Source organism: Chrysemys picta, chromosome 2 (genome assembly GCF_011386835.1).
Source record: "Chrysemys picta bellii isolate R12L10 chromosome 2, ASM1138683v2, whole genome shotgun sequence".
NCBI classification, from domain to species: domain Eukaryota; kingdom Metazoa; phylum Chordata; order Testudines; family Emydidae; genus Chrysemys; species Chrysemys picta.
Genome location: NC_088792.1, coordinates 256022117 through 256045877, shown reverse-complemented (window position 1 = coordinate 256045877; position 23761 = coordinate 256022117). Strand labels below are relative to the sequence as shown.

Below are 23761 nucleotides of genomic sequence, written 5' to 3'. Positions count from 1 at the left end.
TTTATCCTCTCTCTGGATCCGGGGGACGGGTACACCGCCCTCTGCTTGAAGGACGTATATTTTCACGTGTCCATAGTCCTATCCCACAGATGGTTTTTCCACTTTATGGTCAACAACGCTCACTATGAGTTTACAGTTCTCTCCTTTGGCCTCTCGGCGGCTCACCAGGTGTTCACCAAGTGCATGTCAGTCATGGCAGCCTTCCTACAGAAACGGCAGGTGCAAGTACTCCCATACCTCAACGATTGCCAAATCAAAAGACAGTCCAGGGCCAAAGTGCAGGCCTATGTGAGCCTAGTTCAGACAACGTTCCTCAGGCTCGGCCTCTTACTGAATGTAGCAAAGTCTACCCTAACACCAACTCAAAGAATAGAGTTCATCAGAGCTCTCCTGGACTCCATCAGGCCAGGGCATTCCTCCCAGAAACTCACTTTCTCACCAGGGGCGCCATCATAGAGGAACTCAGGTGATACCCCACCTCTACAGCACGAAATTTCCTGAAGCTGCTTGGCCATATGGCCACTTCTACATATGTAGTAGAGCATGTCAGGCTGCACTGAATCGGGACCGCCTAGACAAGTTGGTTACACTCACTCCCCCTGTTATCAAGTCCCTCAGGCGGTGGCTCGACCTGAAAGCCGTGTGTGCAGAAGTGCGCTTTTCTGGGTCTCAACCCTCCCTGTCTCTAGTAACGGACATGTCAGCATTGGGTTGGGAGGCACACTTAGGCAGACTCAGGGCCTCTGCTCCCAGTCAGAACTTTCGTGGCATATCAATGTCAGGGAGCTAAGAGCAGTCCGCCTTGCATCCCAGACATTCCAGGCCTATCTGCAGGGCACGTGTATCAGTATTGACCGACAACACATCAGTGATGTTTTATATAAACAGACAGGGTGGTGCTTGTTCCTCTCCCCTGTGCCAGGAAGCCCTCAAGCTGTGGGACTTCTGCATCGCTCATTTGATACATCTAGAGGCATTGTACTTTCCAGATTCCCAAAACGAGCTGGCCAATCATCTCAGTAGGTCATTTCACAATCATGAGTGGTACCTCCACTCGGATGTTGCGATTAACATCTTTCAACAGTGGGGGTTTTCCCAAATAGATTTGTTTGCAACGAAGTACAACAGGAAGCATCACCAATTTTGTTCCTTCCTGAATCATAGTCAGGGCTTACTCGCAAATGCCTTTCACCTCCCTTGGAAGGATCACCTACTATACACTTTCCTGCCCTTCCCACTTGTACACAAGGTACTTCTGAAAGTCAGAAGGGAGAGAGCATCAATGATCTTAATAGCACCAGTGTGGCCTCGCCAATACTGGTTTACCACGCTTCTAGACCGATCGGTGGACACGCCTATAACCCTGCCCCTGGGCCAATATTTGATCACCCAGGACCACGGCCTCCTCCAGTCTGCAGTCTCTCCATCTCGTGGCATGGAAACTCCGTGGCTGAACCCCTGGGAGCTCACATGCTCAGACCCTGTTAGAGAGGTCCTCCTTAGTAGCAGGAAGCCATCCACTAGGTCCACCTATCTGGCAAAGTGGAAAAAATTCTCCATTTGGGCATTACAAAAGCACACTCCGCCCTTACAGGCATCAATTTACTTTATCCTGGACTATTTGCTGCAACTAAAACAGAAAGGTCTGTCAGTATCATCAATAAAAGTGCACCTGACAGCTATCTCAGCTTTCCACACCAGTTCAGCCAGGCGCTCAGTTTTTCGTGAACCCCATGGTAGGCTGCTTCCTCAAGGGATTAGACAGGCTCCTCAAGTAAAACAGCCAACTCCCCAATGGTATCTCAACCTTGTGCTCTCTAGACGGATGGGACCTCCTTTTGAGCCCTTGGCAACATGCTCCCTCCTCTACTTCTCCTGGAAAGTAGCATTCTTGAAGAAGAAAAAACAGTTACCTACCTCTCATAACTGTTGTTCTTTGAGATGTGTTGCTCATATCCATTCCAAGACTCACCTGCCTGTCCTCTTGGAGTATCCGACAAGAAGGACCTGAAGAAGCGGCGGGTCGGCAGGGACCTATATACATTGCCATGAAGGCACGACTCCGGGGGCTCCACAGCCCACCCGACGGGTACTGCTAGGGGAAAAATCTTCCAACGACTGTGCACATGGCACACACACACCTACTTGGAATGAACATGAGAAACACCTCTTGAAGAATTACAGTTACAAGAGGTAGGTAACTATAGTTTGCACACACAAAAATAACAATTTGGATCCATTGTGCATACACATGTTGATATAGTCTAGAGCTAAAACTAAAACTCTTCATCCAGGTAAGGTGTCTACCAGCTCTGTCTATAATGCGTGCCTAAATTTCCAGAGCTGACTATATTTAAAGAAAAACTTAAAACATCTTTCCTCAAACTTCCCTTTAACTGCACATCTTGAAATCTCTTGACACTTGATTGAGTGGCTACTCTGTCATGGAGCCTTTCAGGAAAACGTGGTGAACTGCAAAGTACATGGCATTTTCCTGAAAATAATATTAGGTACCAATCCAACCAATGTCAAGAGCATCCATAAGCTGTGATGCTAATAAATACTTGTAGTAGTCAAAATTGAATGTTTTGTCTTAAGTTAAGTGGGGGGGTCTTCTACTTGTAACTCTCCTTAACACACAGCTACCCATACGTCAGACTTTTTAATGTTAACTCATATTAGAGCTATTTGGTGATCTGAGATTCCAGGTGTGATGTTGTGGAGTCTATATGGCTTTATAAAAACTTGATCATAAGTCAATATAATGTAACTGGGATAGTTTTAGAGAAAATATGGTAATAAGTGAATATAACGTAACTGGGATATTCTTCATGCAAAAGGTCTCTTGTAAGGTATCATTACAAATCTTATAATCTACTGTGTATGATCATCTGATTTGTATAAATGTACCACTCTTGTATCTAAAACTAGAAATATAAAATGTAACTCTGAGGGCCTATTGTAATTATGTAAAGTGTGGGCCATTAATGATGGTTTGGAATCTTGATGACTCCCATTAACCAGGACCATTGTCTGCAGATGGTTGTGTTTACCTGTTAGTCTTCCTGTATATGGGTGTGCTGGCAAGTGGGCAATGAAGTCTTGCAGTGACGTGATCATGTCATCTGAACTGGAATCCATCTTTAACCTGGTGCTTTTCCAGTGGGGGGGGGTGGAAACCCAGAGGGACAAAGGGTTCCTGCCTTATGCAAAAGATATATAAAGGGGTGAAACAGAACAAAGGGGAGAGAGGAGCCATCACGAAGAATCCCCTAGCTACCACCTGAGCTGGAACAAGAGCTGTACCAGGGGAAAGAATTGTGCCCAGGCCTGGAAGGTGTCCAGTCTGAGAAAAACGTACTGAAGCATCTCTGAGGGTGAGATTATCTGTATTTAGCTTGATTAGACATAGATTTGCGCATTTTATTTTATTTTGCTTGGTGACTTACTTTGTTCTGTCTGTTACTACTTGGAACCACTTAAATCCTACTGTCTGTATTTAATAAAATCACTTTTTATTTAGTAATTTACTCAGAGTATGTATTAATACCTGGGGGAGCAAACAACTGTGCATATCACTCTATCAGTGTTATAGAGGGCGAACAGTTTGAGTTTGCCCTGCATAAGCTTTATGAACAAGAACAGAGGTAGTCTTTGCACATTGGGTGGCAGCTCCCAAGGGGGTTTCTGTGATCCAACCCGTCACACCAGGTTTCAGAAGTGACTGAGATATTTTTGCATAGAAATTGGGTGAGTGTTACTTTCCTAATAGTGCATATTAAACCGAAATGGAACAGCTGGCTTCAGTGATGGAAGCAGGTGGAGACACAAAGCTAACAACAACAGATAACTTATCAACTTTTGTAGGAGATGCTATCCTCCATATTTATCCTGGCAAAGATGGTTCTTTTCTCTGTCTGGAAATGTTTCATGTTCAGCAGTGACTTCGGCTGTGGATAGGATTCTGAGCTGCACGTATGTAATAGATACTAGAATCTGCCTCTATATGAGGCCTGTTTAGAAAACAGTATTTTGTATTTACAGATGTGGCTCATACAACTTGACGCTTCCTTTTCCTATTTTAACCATAAGCAATTTGTCTTATGATTCAGGAATGCAGGCTGTTTAAGCTGAACATCATAAATCCCAGTTGGACACAACCAAGTTCTTTCAGTGTTTGGTAACATTCAGAATAAAGAAAATAACAGGCTATATAGAAATTGGTAAGAGATTAGTTCCCCTCTGTAACAGAGGAAAGAAGGAATATTCTTCACAGAACAGTTATTTTTCTTCAGGGAACTAGGATGATGGAATTACCCTGTTGGGAATTCAATACAATAAATCAGAATGACTTCTTTGTCCCTTAATCAAAATTGCTTCCAGATCAAAGGAAGTGATTCTGTACTACTTGTATAAAATATCCTTGTGACCCTCCTGTGATGTGTGTAGGACTCCAAATTTACTCCTATAAAGGAAGTTCAAACAGTAGTACAGATTTCTACACACATTTTATAGAGAGTCAATAGCTCTTCATGTGTTTCTGAATATCATAGAAACTAAGGAGATATAATTTTAGTGAAGAGGACTATACTGCAGTTTTGAGAGGAGATAAGTAAGAGGGAATGATAGACGTATAAAGAATATTGAATGGTACAAAGCAGGTAAATCAGTCTCTTCTGTTCACCTCTTTCCATAATACGAGATCAGAATGTATATGTGAATTTTCTTAATAAACCACAGGGTTTATTAAACCACAGTGCATTAAAACATTTTATAATTTTTGGAAGTAAAGTACAGTAGAAACTAATAAATGGGATTTACTGCAGATTACTGCAATTTACCAATTACCAAATGTAAATCAAGGAATATAGTAATACCACATCACAAAACATATTCACGTCTTAATAGTTTTTTATGATGGTTTATAAAAGCACAAGTGAACGTACAAAAATTATTTATAGTGAAATGACACTAATGAACTCCCAACATTCTAAGGCTATGATCCTGCAAGGTCATGTATACTTAAATTTAAATTCATAATAAGTAGTCATAGAGCAGGGGTGGGCCAACTTTTTGGCCCGAGGGCCACATCGGGGTTGCAAAACTGTATGGAAGGCTGGATAGGAAAGTCTGTGCCTCCCCAAACAGCCTGGCCCCTGCCCCCTAACCGCCCCACCATGTCCCGCCCCCGCCTACCCCCCCTCAGAAGCCCTGACCAATCTTCCCCTCCCCCCCCGGCTCCTTGTCCCCTGACCACCCCCTCCGGGACACCCCACCCCTAACCACACCCCTCAGGGACCCCACCCCCTAGCCAACCCCGCTCCCTAACTGCCCCACCCCCTATCGACACCCCCGCCCCCTGACAGGCCCCCTGGGACTCCCATGCCTATCCAACCCCTGCCCCCATTCTCTGTCCCCTGACACACATCCCCCTCCCCAGAACCTCCGCCCCATCCAACCGCCCCCTGTCCCCTGACTGCTCCCCGGGAGCCCTCACTCCCTGCCCTCTTACCATGGTGGACCCAGCCACGCTGCCACACATCCTCTATGGTTGGATGATTTTGTGTGTGTGTTTGGTTTGTTTTTTTTCCCAATAAGAAGCTACTAGCAGAGCGGCTAGTAGCAGATAAGATTAATTCTTCATTTCCTTTCGTGTGACCAATTGGGTAGGGAGTCGCAGTAGGATTACCAAAGGTTCATATGGTAATAAATATTCAATAATTTGTGATATGTCATTACGGATTGCATCCCAGTACTCGCTAATGACTGGACACGTCCACCATATATGCATAAAAACACTTTTCACCCCAGTTTCTCCATCATTTATCCTCATTTAGAGAGTGTGTTTGTGTGCGTGCGCATGTGTGTTTATATATTTAGGTATGGAAGCAGTATCTTAAAGACTTTTTCTGTTATTGTGCTACAAACTGAGATGGCTGGTCCTCTTTTCCAGCTCAAACTCTATTCCTCCACTGCTCATTGAAGAGGGAGAAACAGTAACAGGAAACTTGGAAATGGCAGAGATGCTTAATGACTTCTTTGTTTCGGTCTTCACCGAGAAGTCTGAAGGAATGCCTAACATAGTGAATGCTAATGGGAAGGAGGAAGGTTTAGCAGATAAAATAAAAAAAGAACAAGTTAAAAATCACTTAGAAAAGTTAGATGCCTGCAAGTCACCAGGGCCTGATGAAATGCATCCTAGAATACTCATGGAGCTAATAGAGGAGGTATATGAGCCTCTAGCTATTATCTTTGGGAAATCATGGGAGATGGGAGACAGTCCAGAAGACTGGAAAAGGGCAAATATAGTGCCCATCTATAAAAAGGGAAATAAAAACAACCCAGGAAACTACAGACCAGTTAGGTTAACTTCTGTGCCAGGGAAGATAATGGAGCAAGTAATTAAGGAAATCATCTGCAAACACTTGGAAGGTGGTAAGGTGATAGGGAATAGCCAGCATGGATTTGTAAAGAACAAATCGTGTCAAACCAATCTGATAGCTTTCTTTGATAGGATAATGAGCCTTGTGGATAAGGGAGAAGCGGTGGATGTGGTATACCTAGACTTTAGTAAGGCATTTGATACAGTCTCGCATGATATTCTTATCGATAAACTAGGCAAATACAATTTAGATGGGGCTACTATAACGTGGGTGCATAACTGTCTGGATAACCGTACTCAGAGAGTTGTTATTAAAGGTTCTCAATCCTGTTGGAAAGGCATAACAAGTGGGGTTCCACAGGGGTCTGTTTTGGGACCGGCTCTGTTCAATATCTTCATCAACGACTTAGATATTGGCATAGAAAGTACGCTTATTAAGTTGGCAGTTGATACCAAACTGGGAGGGATTGCAACTGCTTTGGAGGACAGGGTCATAATTCAAAATGATCTGGACAAATTGGAGAAATGGTCTGAGGTAAACAGAATGAAGTTTAACAAAGACAAATGCAAAGTGCTCCACTTAGGAAGGAAAAATCAGTTTCACACATACAGAATGGGAAGAGACTGTCTAGGAAGGAGTACGGCAGAAAGGGATCTAGGGGTTATAGTGGACCACAAGCTAAATGAGTCAACAGTGTGATGCTGTTGCAAAAAAAGCAAACATGATTCTGAGGTGTATTAACAGGTGTGTTGTGAGCAAGACACGAGAAGTCATTATTCCGCTTTACTCTGCGCTGGTTAGGCCTCAACTGGAGTATTGTGTCCAGTTCAGGGCACGGCATTTCAAGAAAGATGTGGAGAAATTGGAGAGGGTCCAGAGAAGAGCAACAAGAATGATTAAAGGTCTAGAGAACATGACCTATGAGGGAAGGCTGAAAGAATTTGGAAAAGAGAAGAGTGGGAGGGGACATGATAGCAGTTTTTAGGTATCTAAAAGGGTGTCATAAGGAGGAGGGAGAAAACTTGTTCATCTTAGCCTCTAAGGATAGAACAAGAAGCAATGGGCTTAAACTGCAGCAAGGGAGGTTTAGGCTGGACATTAGGAAAAAGTTCCTAACTGTCAGGGTGGTTAAACACTGGAATAAATTGCCTAGGGAGGTTGTGGAATCTCCATCTCTGGAGATATTTAAGAGTAGGTTAGATAAATGTCTATCAGGGATGGTCTATACAGTATTTGGTCCTGCCATGAGGGCAAGGGACTGGACTCGATGACCTCCCGAGGTCCCTTCCAGTCCTAGAATCTATGAATCTATGAAAAATTGTCTATCCAGGTCCTTTTCCCAGTATGCCAAATATGGATTTTTTTTGTGTTAAGAAAGTTGTCTGCCAAGATTGATATCGGTTAGTTATTTTTTTGTTTCCTGATTGACCAGGTGCCATCACTTCTGTTAAGGTTAGATTTCTGTACAGAAGGGGTTTTTTTTTTAGGCATTATGTTTCTTAACTTTTTCTAACTTGGACCACAGGAGAGAAGGCCAGTTGAACTTAGTTTTGTTTCTAAATAAAGTAGAAAAGTTTCTTTATTGACTAGCTTTATTCTATGGCGCTCTCAATCTTTAAAACTCTGGTTTGATTTGGGTTAAAATCTAGATTATTTGCAGTGGGTGTCATTGATGAGGGAGAATAACATACCTTGTTTCTAATTCTATCCCAAACTCATAGAGTAGCGTTTGCTGAAAGATGTGTATACATTTCTGGCGGGTGTTAATTGTTTTTTTTTTTTTAATTAATCCATGGTAGCCTAGCAATGTTTACATTCCCACAATTTTTTATTCAATAAAGACTTAGTGTTTGGCTGGATTACAGCAAACCCCTAATCCACTACTGTTCTGAGTTGGCTGGCTTGATACCATAGAATATTTGGAATATAATAGGCCTGTACAAACTGTCTGCAATCATTCCAGTTTTTTTTCTTATTCTAACATAATCCTCCTCATTCTTGCTAGGATTTTATCTGGGATAATTACAGGAAGATTTTGAAACAAGAAAGATATCCTTGGGAAAATGTTCATTTTGACTGTGGCTATTCTTCCCAATCAGGAAATTGTGTACTATCCCTGGTACTCCAGATCATTTTTGATATGCTGAAGTAGTTTGACGTTTAAATCATAGAGCTCTTCTTGATAGTTTGAAATATGGATTCCTAGGTATCTTATAGAGTTTGTTGTCCATTTATATCCAAATGCTTTCTGGAGGAATGACTTTTAAGAGTCTGGCAAATGTATAGCTAGCATTTCAGATTTGGCATAATTTACTTTTAAATCCAGACTTTCCCAAAGTCCTGGATTTCTTTAGATATTAATTTTAGGGAAATATTTGTTTTTTTGGTAAAATACATAATCTGCCTATAAAGCTATTTTCTGATGTATTCCTTCAAGTTTTATTCCTGTGATAGATTTATTGTTTATCATCTGCAAAAAGCTCCACGGCTGGTGCAAAAAGTAAAGGAGACAATGGACATCCCTGCATAGTCCTGCTACATAATTTTACCCCATTAACTAGCACACCTGCTGTTGGGCTGGTGTAAAGAGCAGTTATCCATTGAAGGAACTGGGAGCCAAATTCCATATGGGACAGGACTTGAAACAAAGTTCCGCTCTGTTCTCTCAAAGGCTTTCTCTGTGTCTATAATAACAAAAGAAATGGATCTCTTTTTGTTCTGGCGTTATGGATGTTTCAAAATATTTTCCAACAATTGTTTATCTTTAATCCTGTTTGATTGGGGTTTATATAAACTGAGACCATGAACTGCAGTCGGCTAGCTAATATTTTTACTAAAGCCTCTGTCATAATTCAACAGTGATATGAGTCTCTAGGAGTTGCATATGGTAAGGTGTTTTCCAACGTTAGGGTCAACAACCACAGTAGCTTCTTTCATAGACTCTGAAAGTTCCTCTTCCAACAGAATAGTGAGAGTTGAGGGATACCCCTCAAGGAACCACTAATACCTCCTTTAATACTTTGTAAAAATTTAGCCTACACTTTATATTAAAAGTATGCAAGCATTTATGCAAAATTTGAGAGCTAATTTCATTCCTTTGCCAACAACTGGGAAGCTCTTGTTTAGGAACAGATGCAACATTACAAAATAGATGCATGCTGTCTAAGGAGGTGGAGAGAATATTATCTGAACTGTTTATAAATTACCCACCAATTCATGCAGTTTTTTTTTTTTTAAGTTTGTCATTTGCCAGAGCTAGTCATAAAGGACCATGTCTTCCTCCAATTACAAAAATGGATGTACTCCTAATTTCTATTGATGTCATAGAATCATAGAATATCAGGGTTGGAAGGGACCTCAGGAGGTCATCTAGTCCAACCCCCTGCTCAAAGCAGGACCAATTCCCAACTAAATCATTCCAGCCAGGGCTTTGTCAAGCCTGACCTTAAAAACCTCTAAGGAAGGAGATTCCACCACCTCCCTAGGTAACCCATTCCAGTGCTTCACCACCCTCCTAGTGAAAAAGTTTTTTTCCTAATATCCAACCTAAACCTCTCCCACTGCAACTTGAGACCATTACTCCTTGTTCTGTCATCAAGTACCACTGAGAACAGTCTAGATCCGTCCTCTTTGGAACCCCCTTTCAGGTAATTGAAAGCAGCTATCAAATCCCCCCTCTTTCTTCTCTTCTGCAGACTAAACAATCCCAGTTCCCTCAGCCTCTCCTCATAAATAATGTGCTCCAGCCCCCTAATCATTTTGGTTGCCCTCCGCTGGACTCTTTCCAATTTTTCCACATCCTTCTTGTAGTGTGTCAATAGTTGTTCTGATGTGAAACTGGTGTGAAGAAGAGAATCGCATCTAATGTGTTCCAAAATAGGAATATGAAGTGGAGAAGGAAAAAATAATCCTTTTTTTAAAAATCTGCATATATAAAGTTACAAAGAATTCTTCATGATGATTTTTTAAAGTGTTCTTTTTTAATATTAAATCAGGATGTCTTAAGTATTTATTCCTAATGTCTTGATCAGCAGACACATTTCAAATTTGCAGATACTTTTTAGAATTTAAGCTACAAGTATATGGCTAAGATTTTCCAAAAGTTACTAGTGACTTTGGGTGACTTTCAAAAATAGGATGCTAAATCTATAGTTAGGGCATCTAAATAAGTTTTTTGGTTCAGAAGTGCTGAGCTTTTAGAAGTTCTTGTTGAGATCAATAGAAGCTGCTGGCTGCTCTGCACATCTAAAATGACAAGTTATTTATTTAGATGCCTAACTTTAGACTCCTGTTTTTGAAAACCTTAGCCTTTGTGTCTAGGCTTCATTATCACTTAAGCTTAGAAATTTGGTGTTTGTGTTCAACTCTCCTCTCTCATCCTCCTTCTAACCAAAAACATTTGCCAAATCTGGTCACTTCTTTTGAACAGCTAAAATCCATTATTTTATCTTTAACCTTCCAAATAAGACATTCTTGATATACCTCAACAACTGCAGCCTCCCTGCATTTCATTGTCATTTCATCCTCCTTCACCTTCCCCTATTGCTCTTCTAACCAAATTACATACCATTTCATGTCCACTCACCTCATACAGGTCCTTGAATTTTGCAAAACCACATCCCATCTACATTACTGTTCTAATTTCCTCCTCCTCTCCCACCCCCAACCAAGCCTTCATGTTAGTTGCCCTATTTATAGTATTTTCCACACCTTGCAGGATCTACACATCTTCCATACCAATCTTATATTCAGAAGAGTCTCCCACTACTCATATTCCCAACCTCTCCATTTATATCCCTCTAAAATTTGCACTTAGTGAAGCCTTTAATTAATCTCCCAAATATTCCAACAGCATTCCAAGTTTATATCTACAACCTGTGTATTGCCTGGACTATATTTGATTTTTTAATATAGGTTTCTTGTCTCTCACTCATCACTGTAGTATCTGAGCACCTAGATTTAGATCTCTCTTGTTAGAGGGCTTTCCCTTCACCCTTTCTCTTGGTTCTCGTCATGCAGCCAAAGAGCAAAAGACCAGAAATCCGAAGTGTAGACAATGCAATGTTTTTATTGGGGTGTAGTTCCAAACAAACATATTCCGAAGCCCTCCACACCAGTCGGGCTTATCTCTATATGCCAATCGAGTTGAAGCCCTTCACACCAGTCAGGCTTATCTTTGTATGCTGATAGTCTTCCCCTCCCCCAACTATAGTTCTGTACGCCAGTAGAACCCCTTCTTCTAACTCCTAGCTCCGCACACCAATGGAGCTCCCGCTTCCCAGTGTTTTGTTTCCAGCTCTGATGCCGCAGAGCAATTTCCGTGTCCCCCTTCCCAGCTCTGATGCTGCAGAGCCTTGCCTATGTCCCTGTTCCTCATTCCCCTATTCCCAGTCCCCCATTTGCCCATTACTGTTCCCAATTCCCTCTTCTTAACAGGCCCAGATATACAGTAACTCCTTGCTTAATGTTGTAGTTATATCCCTGAAAAATGTGACTTCAGTTTCCCCATAAGAATTAATGTAAATAGGGGAGGTTAGGTTCCAGGGAAATTTTTTTCACCAGACAAAAGACTATATTTTTTATTTTATAAAAATATCTCTCTCTCACTCACACTATAAGTTTTAAACAAACAATTTAATACTGTACAACGCAATGATGATTGTGAAGCTTGGTTGGGGTGGTGGAGTCAGAGGGTGGGATATTTCCCAGGGAATGCCTTACTGCTAAATGGTGAACTAGCACTTGACTGAGCCCTCAAGGATTAACACATCGTTGTTAATGTAGCCTCACACTTTACAAGACAGCACAAATGGAGGGAGGAGAGACAGCATGGCAGACAGAGACACACCGTGTGTGTGTGTGTGAGAGAGAGAGAGAGAGATGCGCATTGCCCCTTTAAGTACAGTGACTCCATTCTAAGTACATTGCCTGTTTAAGTAGATCAGCAAGTTGAGACAGCAGCTGCTGCCAGCAAGTTCCCTCTGGCCTGAGCCCTGTCCTGTCCTCCCGTGCTCTTTGGAAATGGGGTGGGGAGGGGACACTGACATTAGCCCCCCTCTTCCCACCCTCACCCCCTGCACAGCAAGCAGGAAGCTCCAAGGAGCAGCTCCAAGGCAGAGGGCAGAAGCAGCACATGGCAGTGGAGAGACAGCCGAAGTGCCAGTAATTGATAGCCTGCTGGGCGGCTGCCGCACAGGAAACTTAGGGGAGCTGATATGGGGCTGCCAGTCCACCCTGGTTCCAAGCCCCATCAGCTAGCTCCAACGGGCTGCTCTTCCTGCAAGCAGTGGACAAAGCAGGCGGCTGCCAAACAACATTATAAGGGAGCATTGCACAACTTTAAACGAGCATGTTCTCTAATAGATCAGCAATGTAACGTTACCCGGGACAACTTTAAGTGAGGCGTTACTGTACCTGCAATGCATGCCCCTAGTCACACCCCTTATAACTTATGGTCATGTTCTGTTCTGGAGGGTTGTGAGTGGGGGGTCTTCATCCCACCCCTTTTGTACCCCATGGGAGGTGGTAAGGAGTGAGGTTGTGCTCTGGTCAGGGGCAGGCATTTCTCTGGTCTTTTAGTGTTTACCCCCCATCCTCCCTTGCCCCTCCCGACTGATTGCCTTTGAGATAAGGAGTTGAGGCAGTTGTCAAGTGTGTGCTCATATATTGCATTCCCACCATGCCCAATAACATTTTAACTGCTCTATCCATTATTTCTTTTCACTATACGAAAAGCCCCATCTGGTTGTGGGAAATGCAAAGCATAGTGTCTTTGTTCGTTGTTCTTCATACATATTAGTATAAGATATAAAAGTATCAAAAAGTCAAACCCAAAATTCTCTCAGGCTGACAAACAAGCCTATATGTTAACATCTCTCATTTAGGTTGTGTGCTCCTTTGGGCAGGAGCTGTATCTTCCTCCTTTTCTGGCACACTATCAGCTCTCAGTGACTAATTTGTGTGTCATTTTTTTCAGGCGTCAGTTTTGGAAAACCTGAGACTAGCGGTGCGATCTCAGCTTGGATTTACCTCAATCAGACTTCCAATTGCTGGCAGGTCAAGTAACATTTGGAATCGAATTTTTAATTTTGCAAGGTCCCATCATTCTGGATCACTGGCAGTAGTCTCAGCAGATGGAGATGATGTTGTTGCCAGTCAGAGTACTAGTAGAGAAGCTGAAAGAAATAATACTCACAGAAGTCTATTTTCAGTTGAATCTGATGACACAGATACAGAAAATGAAAGAAGAGACACAGCAGGAGCAGTTGGTGGTGTTGCTGCAACTTTGCCTCAAAAAATTCCACCTGCAACAGCAATAGAAGCAACAGTAGGAGCATGTGGAAGTTCCTCAGCTCAGAATACCAGTGGCAGTAATACAGATAATGGAAGAGAAATGACAAGTGTAGAACCCCCAAGTTCAAGTCCAGCACGCCACCAGCTCACTAGTGCACTAAGTCGTATGACTCAAGGATTACGTTGGGTACGTTTTACTTTAGGGAGATCAAGCTCAGTAAATCAGAACCAGAGTCCTTTGAGACAGCTTGATAATGGTGTTAGTGGACGAGATGAAGATGACGATGTTGAAATGTTAATTCCAGTTTCTGATGTAGCATCAGACTTTGATATTAATGACTGTTCAAGACCCCTGCTTGATCTCTCCTCAGATCAAGGACAAGGGCTTAGGCAGCCTTACAGTGCAATGCATCATGGAGTAAGGTCATGTAAACGAGATGGCCCATGTGAGCGCTGTGGTATTGTACACACTGCCCAAATACCCGACACTTGCTTAGAAGCAGCACTGAAAAATGAAACTAGTGATGATGAGGCATTATTACTTTGTTAGGTACGGTTTGAATATGGGAGACTGTATACAAGTTGGAGCAATATCAGTCATTGTTTTGTACTTCATAGTTAAGAAAACTAGATTCTAGTTTTTAAAAGTCCAGGGCAAAATCATGTAACATGTTTTTTGCCTGTGTGGTTGAATAAGCATTTCTTATACTGGGTAACTCTGGACTACTAAAGTGAACGTTTTAATGACTCCGAATAAATGTATCCTGTATAAATGAGTTACTCTTTAAGTAACCAGTGTTCATCCAGTTAGTTTCAAATAAGTTTTTCCTGGTACTGTAGTTCACAATAGAAACATGGCTACTCAAGATTTATTGACTGCCTGTTTGTTTACCCCATATTAACAGGTTAATTTGTACAGAATTTTTCCTTTGGAAATTGAATCCATTGTATTATTGCCAACATACTTGTAACTTAATATACTAAATGCTGATAAGGATTGTTAATGTAAAAACGTGTATTTTTCCTTTTGAGGTTTAGATAACATTTTGTCTAAATATTCTTGAATTACATCATGTGAACTTTTTCAAAGGGAGAGACTTTCACCATAACACTTCTTTCTTTCAAAAGTTCAAAATGCAGTGATGTATGAAATTTAGGTATAATTAGATAAACTGATGGCAAAAGCCCTTTTATAATCTTTATAACATTGGAATCTGACATTTAATAAATTGCAATCCAATATGGTACAACTAAGTAGGATATAAAATCCCAGGTCATTCGTTATCTCAGTTTGAGGACAAAAAGTCAAATAGCTGAAGATGTTACAATATGCATTCTTAAAAATGTCTGATATAGGTACAAATACTAAACAGGATACGTTCCAACTGGTAATAGATCTTTCCCCAGTAATATAGGTATAAAGCTTATTTGGATTCAAGGGATTTGCACTAAAATCATATTGAGGTCTCTAATGAGCTTAGTGCACAAGCACTATCACTTTAAGTACTATTCTCTAATACTGCAATTGCTATATATTTCCATGGCTCTTTTCTTGGGGAGTTGCATTTTGTTACAATTGAATTTCCTTTACTAAATCCCTATTTATTCATTGTATTTAAAAAAAAAAATTGGTTTACTTGGTTTCAGACTGGTTCAAAAAAAAAAAAAAATCCCCTTCGGTATGTCCATTTTTTTTTTGTAATGTTACAAGTTGGAGCAAAACAGATCAGTGAAAAAAATTGTTTATAATTACCAATTTTGTGATAAGCAAGTAAGTGTGGCAACTAGCGTGATAGCAGGAATCTACATCTTTTAAAAACAAAAAAAAATTGTCAACTACTGTCTTATTTATTCTTTGCCAGTCTGTTTTGAGTAGGCTTAATGATTCAGTATGAAAAATGTATTTGTGTGTGACTGTATGCTATTTATTAAATTTTAAATACTTTGCTGAATGTCATTTTAAAGCATGTTTAAAGTCTTGTGCATTTCTGTCATGTTATGCTGTCAGACAGAACTAAGATGTTTTAATATGTATCAAAATTAAAATGAATTTTTGTTATGTTTTGAGGTACTTTTTAAAGATAAACCAAAGATCTACTTGTTTTTATTTTTTTGTTTTGTTTATTTTTTTAAAAAACCCTCACCTATGGAGTACAAACACATCTAAAAGAAAAAATTGAATAGATTGCAAAGTAGACATCTCTCACTCGCTCGCTTCATTCACAGACAGCAATCTGAGAAAATGAAGCAAAATTTTACAAACTATATGTTGACTTTATTCTCAAGAGGTAACAGATATATATCCAGCTCAGGGTATGATCCTGCAGATTTGAGCTTTGGGGAACCTATGTGCAGTACAGGTGTTGAGAACTCTTTAAAATTAGTCGTTCTTCAGTTCCCAAGTGCAAGTATTAAATGCAGTTGTGCCAGAGGTATTAGGGTACAAATTAGCTCCGGATTTTGCAGCCCTTATTCTCATTGACCAACACCATATGCTGTTGATTTTAGCGGGACTACTTGCGGAGCAAGTTACTATGCAGCATGAATAAGGTGCAGCAAAAACTAGCCCTAAAATACATATGAACCAAGTAAAATATTCACTCCAGGTTCTGATGTAAATTAGTATTTTAATATTTTTTTAAAAAAAAACCTGATTGTATCAATGACTTTGGAAAGTGGTTCTGAAACTGTTTGAATAACTGAGGTACAGTCTTCCTATCAAGCATTAGTACAAGGCCTCACGAAACATGTCAGACCTACACATACAAACAACAAGTGAACAGTATTGATTCTATTAAAGTCTATAGGTTTGCGTATAGAGATTTGTTAGGGGAGAAGTGAAGTACAATGGTCAGTTGTTCTCAAGGAGAACGATTATATAGAAAATGTGGGAGTAGGATTTGATTGGGAATTGGGACATTGGCCATTGAAAATACAGATTTTATTTACAATCGGTTACAATGCTTTTAATGCAACATAATTTAAGGGTAGCTATCTAGCTCACTGTTATTGGGAATACAAATAGTATCCTTAGCACTCTGAGCAGACAGCTGTACCTCTACACATTTGTTTCCGTCTGAACTGCTGGAAATAGATCATTAAGTGGTTTTTTATTTGTCTTTTCTGGAATGTTGAGACATCTGAAGGAAATGCTAAACATGCATAGTTGCTGTCAAATAAACCTTTTACTTATATTTAATTTTCTTTTAAATATGACATCACGTTCATCTACCAGCTCTAAAGACTACACAATTTTTAGAAGAGGTTTCTATTTTCTATGCATGACAAAGTTTCTAAATGTAGAAAGAGTTAGCATGTAGATGTAATTTGTTCCTTTCACATATCACATTTTCTCTTTCATCATCTATCATGCAGTCCTAAATATAAGGTTGGTTGCTTGTCTCTCTGTAGCACAACTATTTCACTTATCTAGTTTCCAGTTACAAGTCCACCATGTGCATGAATGCAAGTGAATATTTTTGACCCATCCCTGCTCCAAAATTAATTCCAGTAGAGCACCCTGAAAATAAAACAACTTCCTCAGAGTTGTAATTATTGTGTTTTATTTACTACTGTGCTAACAAAATCAGAACTCCCAGGCAAAGTTTATGCTTGTTCAAACTGCTAATCTTAGTGCTAATTCTGGGAAATTCATATTGGTTATTTTCATCAATGAGTGTTAAATCCTTATTGCAACTGGGACTTAATTCACAGGCTCTTTGAGTGATTGCACAAGTCCATTTCATTTCACTTCACTTGAGGTGTGTGCACACCCACTGCACCAGTGTGAGAGATTGCCCCCTTTGCTGCCTCATGCTGCTGTGTAATGGTATAAAGGGTGGAGCCACTCCCCTACCTCCCTCAGTCCCTTCTTACCGACTGTGGTTGGTAGTCAGAGCATTTTAGTTTACTTCTGCAATTTCCCTCTCCTCCCCCCCCCCCCCCTTTTCAGGAAAATTGTTTTCTTGTATATAGTTGGTACTCATTTTTGTAGTGTTTTCTAGTTTTCATAGTATAGTTAATAGATCTGTGTGTTCCCGCTCGTGATGCCCAGTACTAGGGAAGTGCCTCAGTCTCGGCTTTAAGCATTGCTTGCACCAGCTGCAGGAAATCCATGCTGGTAAGTGACATTCTCATGTTTAAAGTGCCTCAGTGCGGTTACATCTGGGACAGGTGCCAGATCTCCAGGAACTTTAAGCCCTGAATCAAGAAAGATCGAGACAAGGCTTCATCCCCTTCTCATGGAGGCTGCCCTGTGTCCAACTTCAGAGCATTCCTGTTTGGTGTCAATACTAACCACGTCAATTTGAATAAGGAGTGCTCCTCCAGACATTACTGAATCCTGGAGCCTCTTTCCTTCCCCAGTGCCAAGAAAGAAACATTGTCAGGGTGTTCTGAAGAGAACTCATCCTCCAAAAGGTTGAGGTCTCCAGCACTGTCAACCAGTAAGCAGGCAGGGAATTGTGTGTCCTCAGAGAGGAGGCAATCCCTGGTGCCGATAACCGCAGGCAGGGTCATGGACTCCTGCTCCAAGGTTGGTGTCATTGAGGCCAACCATTGCCACGACCCTTGGTACCAACCCTTCTGATGCAACAAAAGCAGCATCAGGGGACCCTCTTCATGCCAAGAATACTGGAGGCTTACACTGTGATATAAGATTTCTTGTGCCTTTTAGTTCCAGATTCCCCAGCGGTGCAGGAGTCACTCATTCAGGGGAGTGTGCAGAGGATATGCAGCCTGCAAGTGTGCTGCATCCCCTGGTACCATGGCCTGCTTCAGTCAACCCAATGTCTTGCCTGCTACTGTCAAGAGGCAAGCCAAGCATGCTCTTCAGAGTGCCTAAGTCTCTGGAGACTCAGTGCCAGACCTCACTGCCAAGTCCGTGCTTCTGTGTTCAGGAGACTTGGGCTCTTTCTTGGAGTCAGAAGTAGGCTTCTGTGCCCCTCATTCTTGGATAGAAGGAATCATTCACTTTTATTGAGGACTGCACTTATGGTAAGAATCAGAGGGTTCACACTGGTCCAGAGACTCAGAATAATGAGTTGGTAGGAGTTGGGGCCCCATGGCCTACCAATGGCATTATTGGAACTGCTGGGGGTTTCCTCCCACCTCAGGTCCTCATTGTTTCCTCCTCCCTTCAGATCCCCAAGCAGACATTGCCATAGCTCTTGAGAAGAGACTCAAAGTTGCTCCCATTACTGATTTCGATACTGAGTAAGGCCAGACTTGATTGCCAAAGCCTCCTCTGAAAGGAGTTCAAAAGACTCCTCCTCAACTACCAGTGGAAGCCTCCACCTCATCACCATATGAGGTGTTGACGTCTGGGGTGTCCTCTCCTATGCAAAATGACTACAGGACATACCAGGACCTGCTAAAGAGGGTGGCTTCCTCTTTGGACTGTCAAGTGAACTTAATACAAGATTCCTCCTATAGATAGGTGGACAAATTGGCATAGGCCATACCTTCCCATTTGGCTCTGCCTGTAAATGAGGCCACACTGAAGCCCACAAATATACTATGGCAGACCCTTCATCTCTGCCGCCAACAAAGCCAAACGGAGGTACCATATTCTTTCTCATGTCATGAGCATTTTTATACTCTTCCTTCCCTGGCTTGTTGGTTTTGTTGACAGTGAAAAAGAGGGAAAGCTTGGGTCAGCCCGCATCAACCCCAAATCAAACAAAGCAAAAAGACTTGACCTTTTCGGTAGAAAGGTTTAGTCTACTGCTGGCCTGCATTTTCATATCTTGAACCAGCAAGCACTTTGCTGTCTAAGTATGATTTCTCCCTGTGGAATAATGTCTATGTTGTCATGGACAAAGTGCCAGAGGAGGTGAGGCAGAAGTTCTTTTGGAGGAAGGTAAGCTGGCTGCTAGAATCTCTCTCCAAGCAGCGTTGGATAGGGTGGATTCAGCAGCCACAGCCATGGTGTTTGCCATTATGATGCATTGGTGTTCGTAGTTTCAATCATTGGGTCTGCTGCTTGAGCTCCAACAAACTGTTAAGGATCTTTTGAAGGTCTGTCCCTCTTTTCTCAATAGTCTGACTAGAAGTTTCTAATTCGTTAAGACTCTAATTGAAGTTATTAGGGATTTGTACTCCTCTCCCTAAAAATAAACCATTGCACCCTCAGACATATACGTGGTATCACCCCTTTACACCCAGGCAGCCTGGTCAGTCTATGAGGAAGGTGAAGGCCTTCATAGGAGACTAACACCTTCTCAGTTTTCATCCATCAGTGTTTCTAGGCAGACCAGAAATGCCAGTTGGTTTGACTGCCATGTTGCAGGCTGGTTTACCAATATGCACCTTTTTTCCGACTGTTCATTCCACTGATATGCTTGGGGCCGTATTTCCACCGATTGGTGTAGTCTAAGCAGATTGGAACTGGAATGCACCCTTCAGTTTATTTCAATTCCTCCCTTCTCCCTTTCCAGGGACCACTCTCATGAGCCTGCCCTCCTCCTGGAGGTCCAGTCTCTTCTTCATTTGGGAGCTATAGAGGAGGATCTTCTCCACCGAGAAAAAGGATTTTATTCACATTACTTCCTGATTCCAAAGGCAAAGGGAGATCTCAGACCCATTCTAGAATTGAGACCTGAACAAATACATAGAGACCATTTTGAATGGTATCCATTATCCCCTCCCTGGATCCAGATTACTGGTATGCTTCTCTCAATTTGAGGGGTGCATATTTCTATGTGGCAATTTATCGAATCCATAGGAGATTCCTCAGATTTATGGTTAATCAATCCCACTATCAGTTTACAGTCCTGCCATTTGGCCTGTCTGTGGCACTGCAGGTATTACACAATGCATGGCAGTGGTGGCTGCATTCCTAAGGAAAACAGGAGTACAAGTGTTTCCATACCTTGACAACTGGTTGGTGAGAGGTTGGTCCGGGTACCAGGCAGAATTCAGTGTGGCCCAGAATTCAGTCCATCTTCATACAATTGGGATTGACTTTCCCCATTGATCAGCAATGTTCTCCCTTGTTCAGAAAATAGTTTATAGGAACAGTCATGAGTTCTACAGTGGCCAGGGCTTTCCTTTCCATAGACCAGATTCAAGGCTGTTGGCCATCTCACCTAAAGGCTCATCCAACCACATCTGTAAAGAACTGACAGACTTTTGGGGTACATGGCCTCATGTACATATGTGACTCAGCATGCCAAGCTTCGTCTCAGGAAGTTGCAGAGTTCATTAAGCTCAGTGTATTTATTCCTAGATTTTCCACCCAATGGACATATTGGTTCCAGTGATCACAGGAGTCTTAGCCTCTTTGAACTGGTGGATGGACCAACTAACGTATGTGTGGGAGTTCCCTTCGTTCCCCCACAACCCTCATTGACTCTGGTTACAGACACTTCTGTCCTTGGTTCATTAGCCCACCTGGAGAATCTACAGACTCAGGGTCTCTGGACTGGCCAAGATTGAGCTCTCCCAATAAATGTGAAACAGTTGAGAGCCATTCATCTAGCTTGTCATGCTTTCCTCCCCCATATCAAGGGAGCGAATTTACTAGTTCCTATGGACAGTGTGGCAGCAACAGACAGAGGGGCCAGATCAGGTCTTCTGTGCCAAGAGGTGATGCTGCTTTGGGAGTTTTGCATCCCCAAAGTGACTCATCTCAGCCTCCCACCTTCTGGGGGTCCAGAATAGTCTTGCAAACTACTTGAGCAGATTTTTCACCAGTCGTCATGAGTAGTCTCTCCAGCCAGATATAGTGAGACTCATTTTTTAAGTCTGGTGCTGGTAGGGAGTTCCCCATCCATACGCGCAACTGTTTGTTACTTCACAACAAAGGTGTCAGCAATTTTGTTCAAGAGCAGGTCACAGTTCAGGGTCTTAATGGATGCTTTCCTGTTGCCCTGGTGAGACAAACTCATGTATGCTTACCCTCTGGTTCCACTCATTCCCAGATTAGTGTTAAAAGTCAATCAGCATCACGTTTACATGATCCTCCTAGCCCCAGCATGACCTTGTCAGCATTGGTTTTGCACTCTGCTGAGCCTCTCAACTAGATCTCTACTGACATTACCAGAACCAGACCTGATTTCAGAGGACCTTCTTCCTCTCAACCCAGTTGCTCTTCATCTTCCAGCCTGGATGCTCCATGGTTAATGTCTCAGAAGGAGGTCTGTTCAGAGGATATGTAAAGCATCCTCATGAAAACCTTCTACTAGATGCACTTATCTGTTGAAATGGAAACAATTCTCTTTATGAACTCAGCAAAAAGGTGTTTCTCCTCTTAGCTCCTATACAGCATGTTCTGGACCATTTGTTGTAGCCAAAAGAACATGATCTTTCTGTTAGTGCCATCAGGGTTCACCTAGCAGCTATGTCCACTTTTCACCCTCCAATTGATAATCACTCACTTTTCTCCAATCCCATGTCATTCAAGTTCTTGAAGGGTCTAGGCTGATTATATCCCCTTGGGACTAAACCCGGCCTTAACAAAGCTAATTGGCTAATATGAACCAGTGGCTACTTGCTTCTTGCTTCATCTTTCAATGAAGGTAGCTTTTCTGGTGGCAATTACCTCTGCAAAGATAATAGGAAAATTGAGATCCCTGGTGTCTGGACACCCCCTTACTCCTCCCACCCACCCCCCATATGCAGTCATTTACAAGACAAAATATACTTATGCTCTCATCCAAAATTTCTCACCATATCTTTTCCATATCAATCAGGCAATATACTTACCAGCTTTCTTTCCTAAACCTCATGCTCATAAGGATGAGAAGAGACTCCATATGCTGGATGTCAAGAAAGCGTTAGCTTTTTATTTGGACTGGACTAGGCCATTTAGGTCATCCTCACAACTGTTTATCGCAGTCGCGGACAGGATGAAGGGTCTTCCAGTGTCACCTTAAAGAATCTTGTCATGGAGTTCCTCCTTCATGCATGTGTGCTACAACATAACCAGTGTATCTCCACCAAGCAGACTCAATAATATCACAAGCAGCTTCTACAGCTTTTTTAGCTCAAGTTCCTATGGAGGACCTTTTGTAGATCTGCAACTTGGCCATCAGTACATACTTTTGCATCTCCTCAAACCATCTTTCAACAGAATACAGACAATCCCAGATTTGGCCTGTAGTCCTTCAATCATTATTTAGGGAGACTCCAATTCTACTTCCTAATTGAACTTATGAGTCACCTGAAATTAAATTGGCATGTTCAATCACTCAAATTAAAAACCGTTACTGATCTGTTCTGTAACTGTTATTCTTCTGTATGTCCTATACGTGCGCCCCCCCCCCCACACACACACACACCTTTGATGGGGTGAATATTATGGAAAAATAACCTCATCTCTCACATTATATGTTAATACACAGCAAACACTATAATTCAATACAAACGTAACTTAAAACTTACTTGTTATATGTAAGTATCCTATTCTTATTAGGGGCTGGCTGTTTCTTTGTACTGAAGCTTGGGTGGTTGACATACTGTTTCTATGGGCTGTTAATGACATACAAAGCATATGGAAGTTCAGGTACTTGATGTGAGTTTGTTATGCATTTCTTCATAAATACTCCTCTCTACAGTTGCTATGGATGCTGCCGGTGAACTAACTGTGGCTAGAAGGGGAATGGAAATAGGTTGGACTGAATGTGGCTGGTTCCTAGGCATTTCTTGACTTAATGTCCTAATCTTTCCTCCCATGTAACATAATGCACAAATAATGCCCTAGTGAGGATACTGTGGACAACAATCCGCCCCTTCCAACCAATTTCCATCCCTACACGGGTGGTCAATACTTTATCTATTCCATCAAATAACTTATTCAGTGTTTATTCTGTTTGATCCATGGTATTACTAATTTCAATTAAATGTGAATTTTTCCTTTCTGTTTAAGATGTAAATCTAGTGATGGTGTATCTGCATGAAGGATTGGGGTACTTTTCTGAGTAGATCTTGAGAATCTGAATCTGTAATAAGTCTTGTTTTCAAATCCAGGTATAGGAGAGATTGTCATGTGTCCAATAATCATATGTACTTTGGGCTTAAAACAAGTTTGGAGTTGTGACCACACACCTAATTTGAGTATAATAAAAATCTTTGTGATTAGTTAC

General features: G+C 41.7%; 1 protein-coding gene across 2 annotated transcripts in view; it reads left to right on the top strand.

Annotated features, from left to right (window-relative positions):
• The window catches only part of LRP12 (LDL receptor related protein 12), a 99113-nt gene extending 83378 nt beyond the window's left edge, over positions 1-15735 (top strand). For both annotated transcript variants that reach the window (XM_005305992.5, XM_005305991.5), the window contains one exon: positions 13360-15735. In XM_005305992.5, the coding sequence (XP_005306049.2) occupies positions 13360-14226 (867 nt within the window). In that variant the 3' untranslated portion in view covers positions 14227-15735. The remainder of the gene's footprint in view (positions 1-13359) is intronic.
• Positions 15736-23761: the final 8026 nt, after the last annotated feature.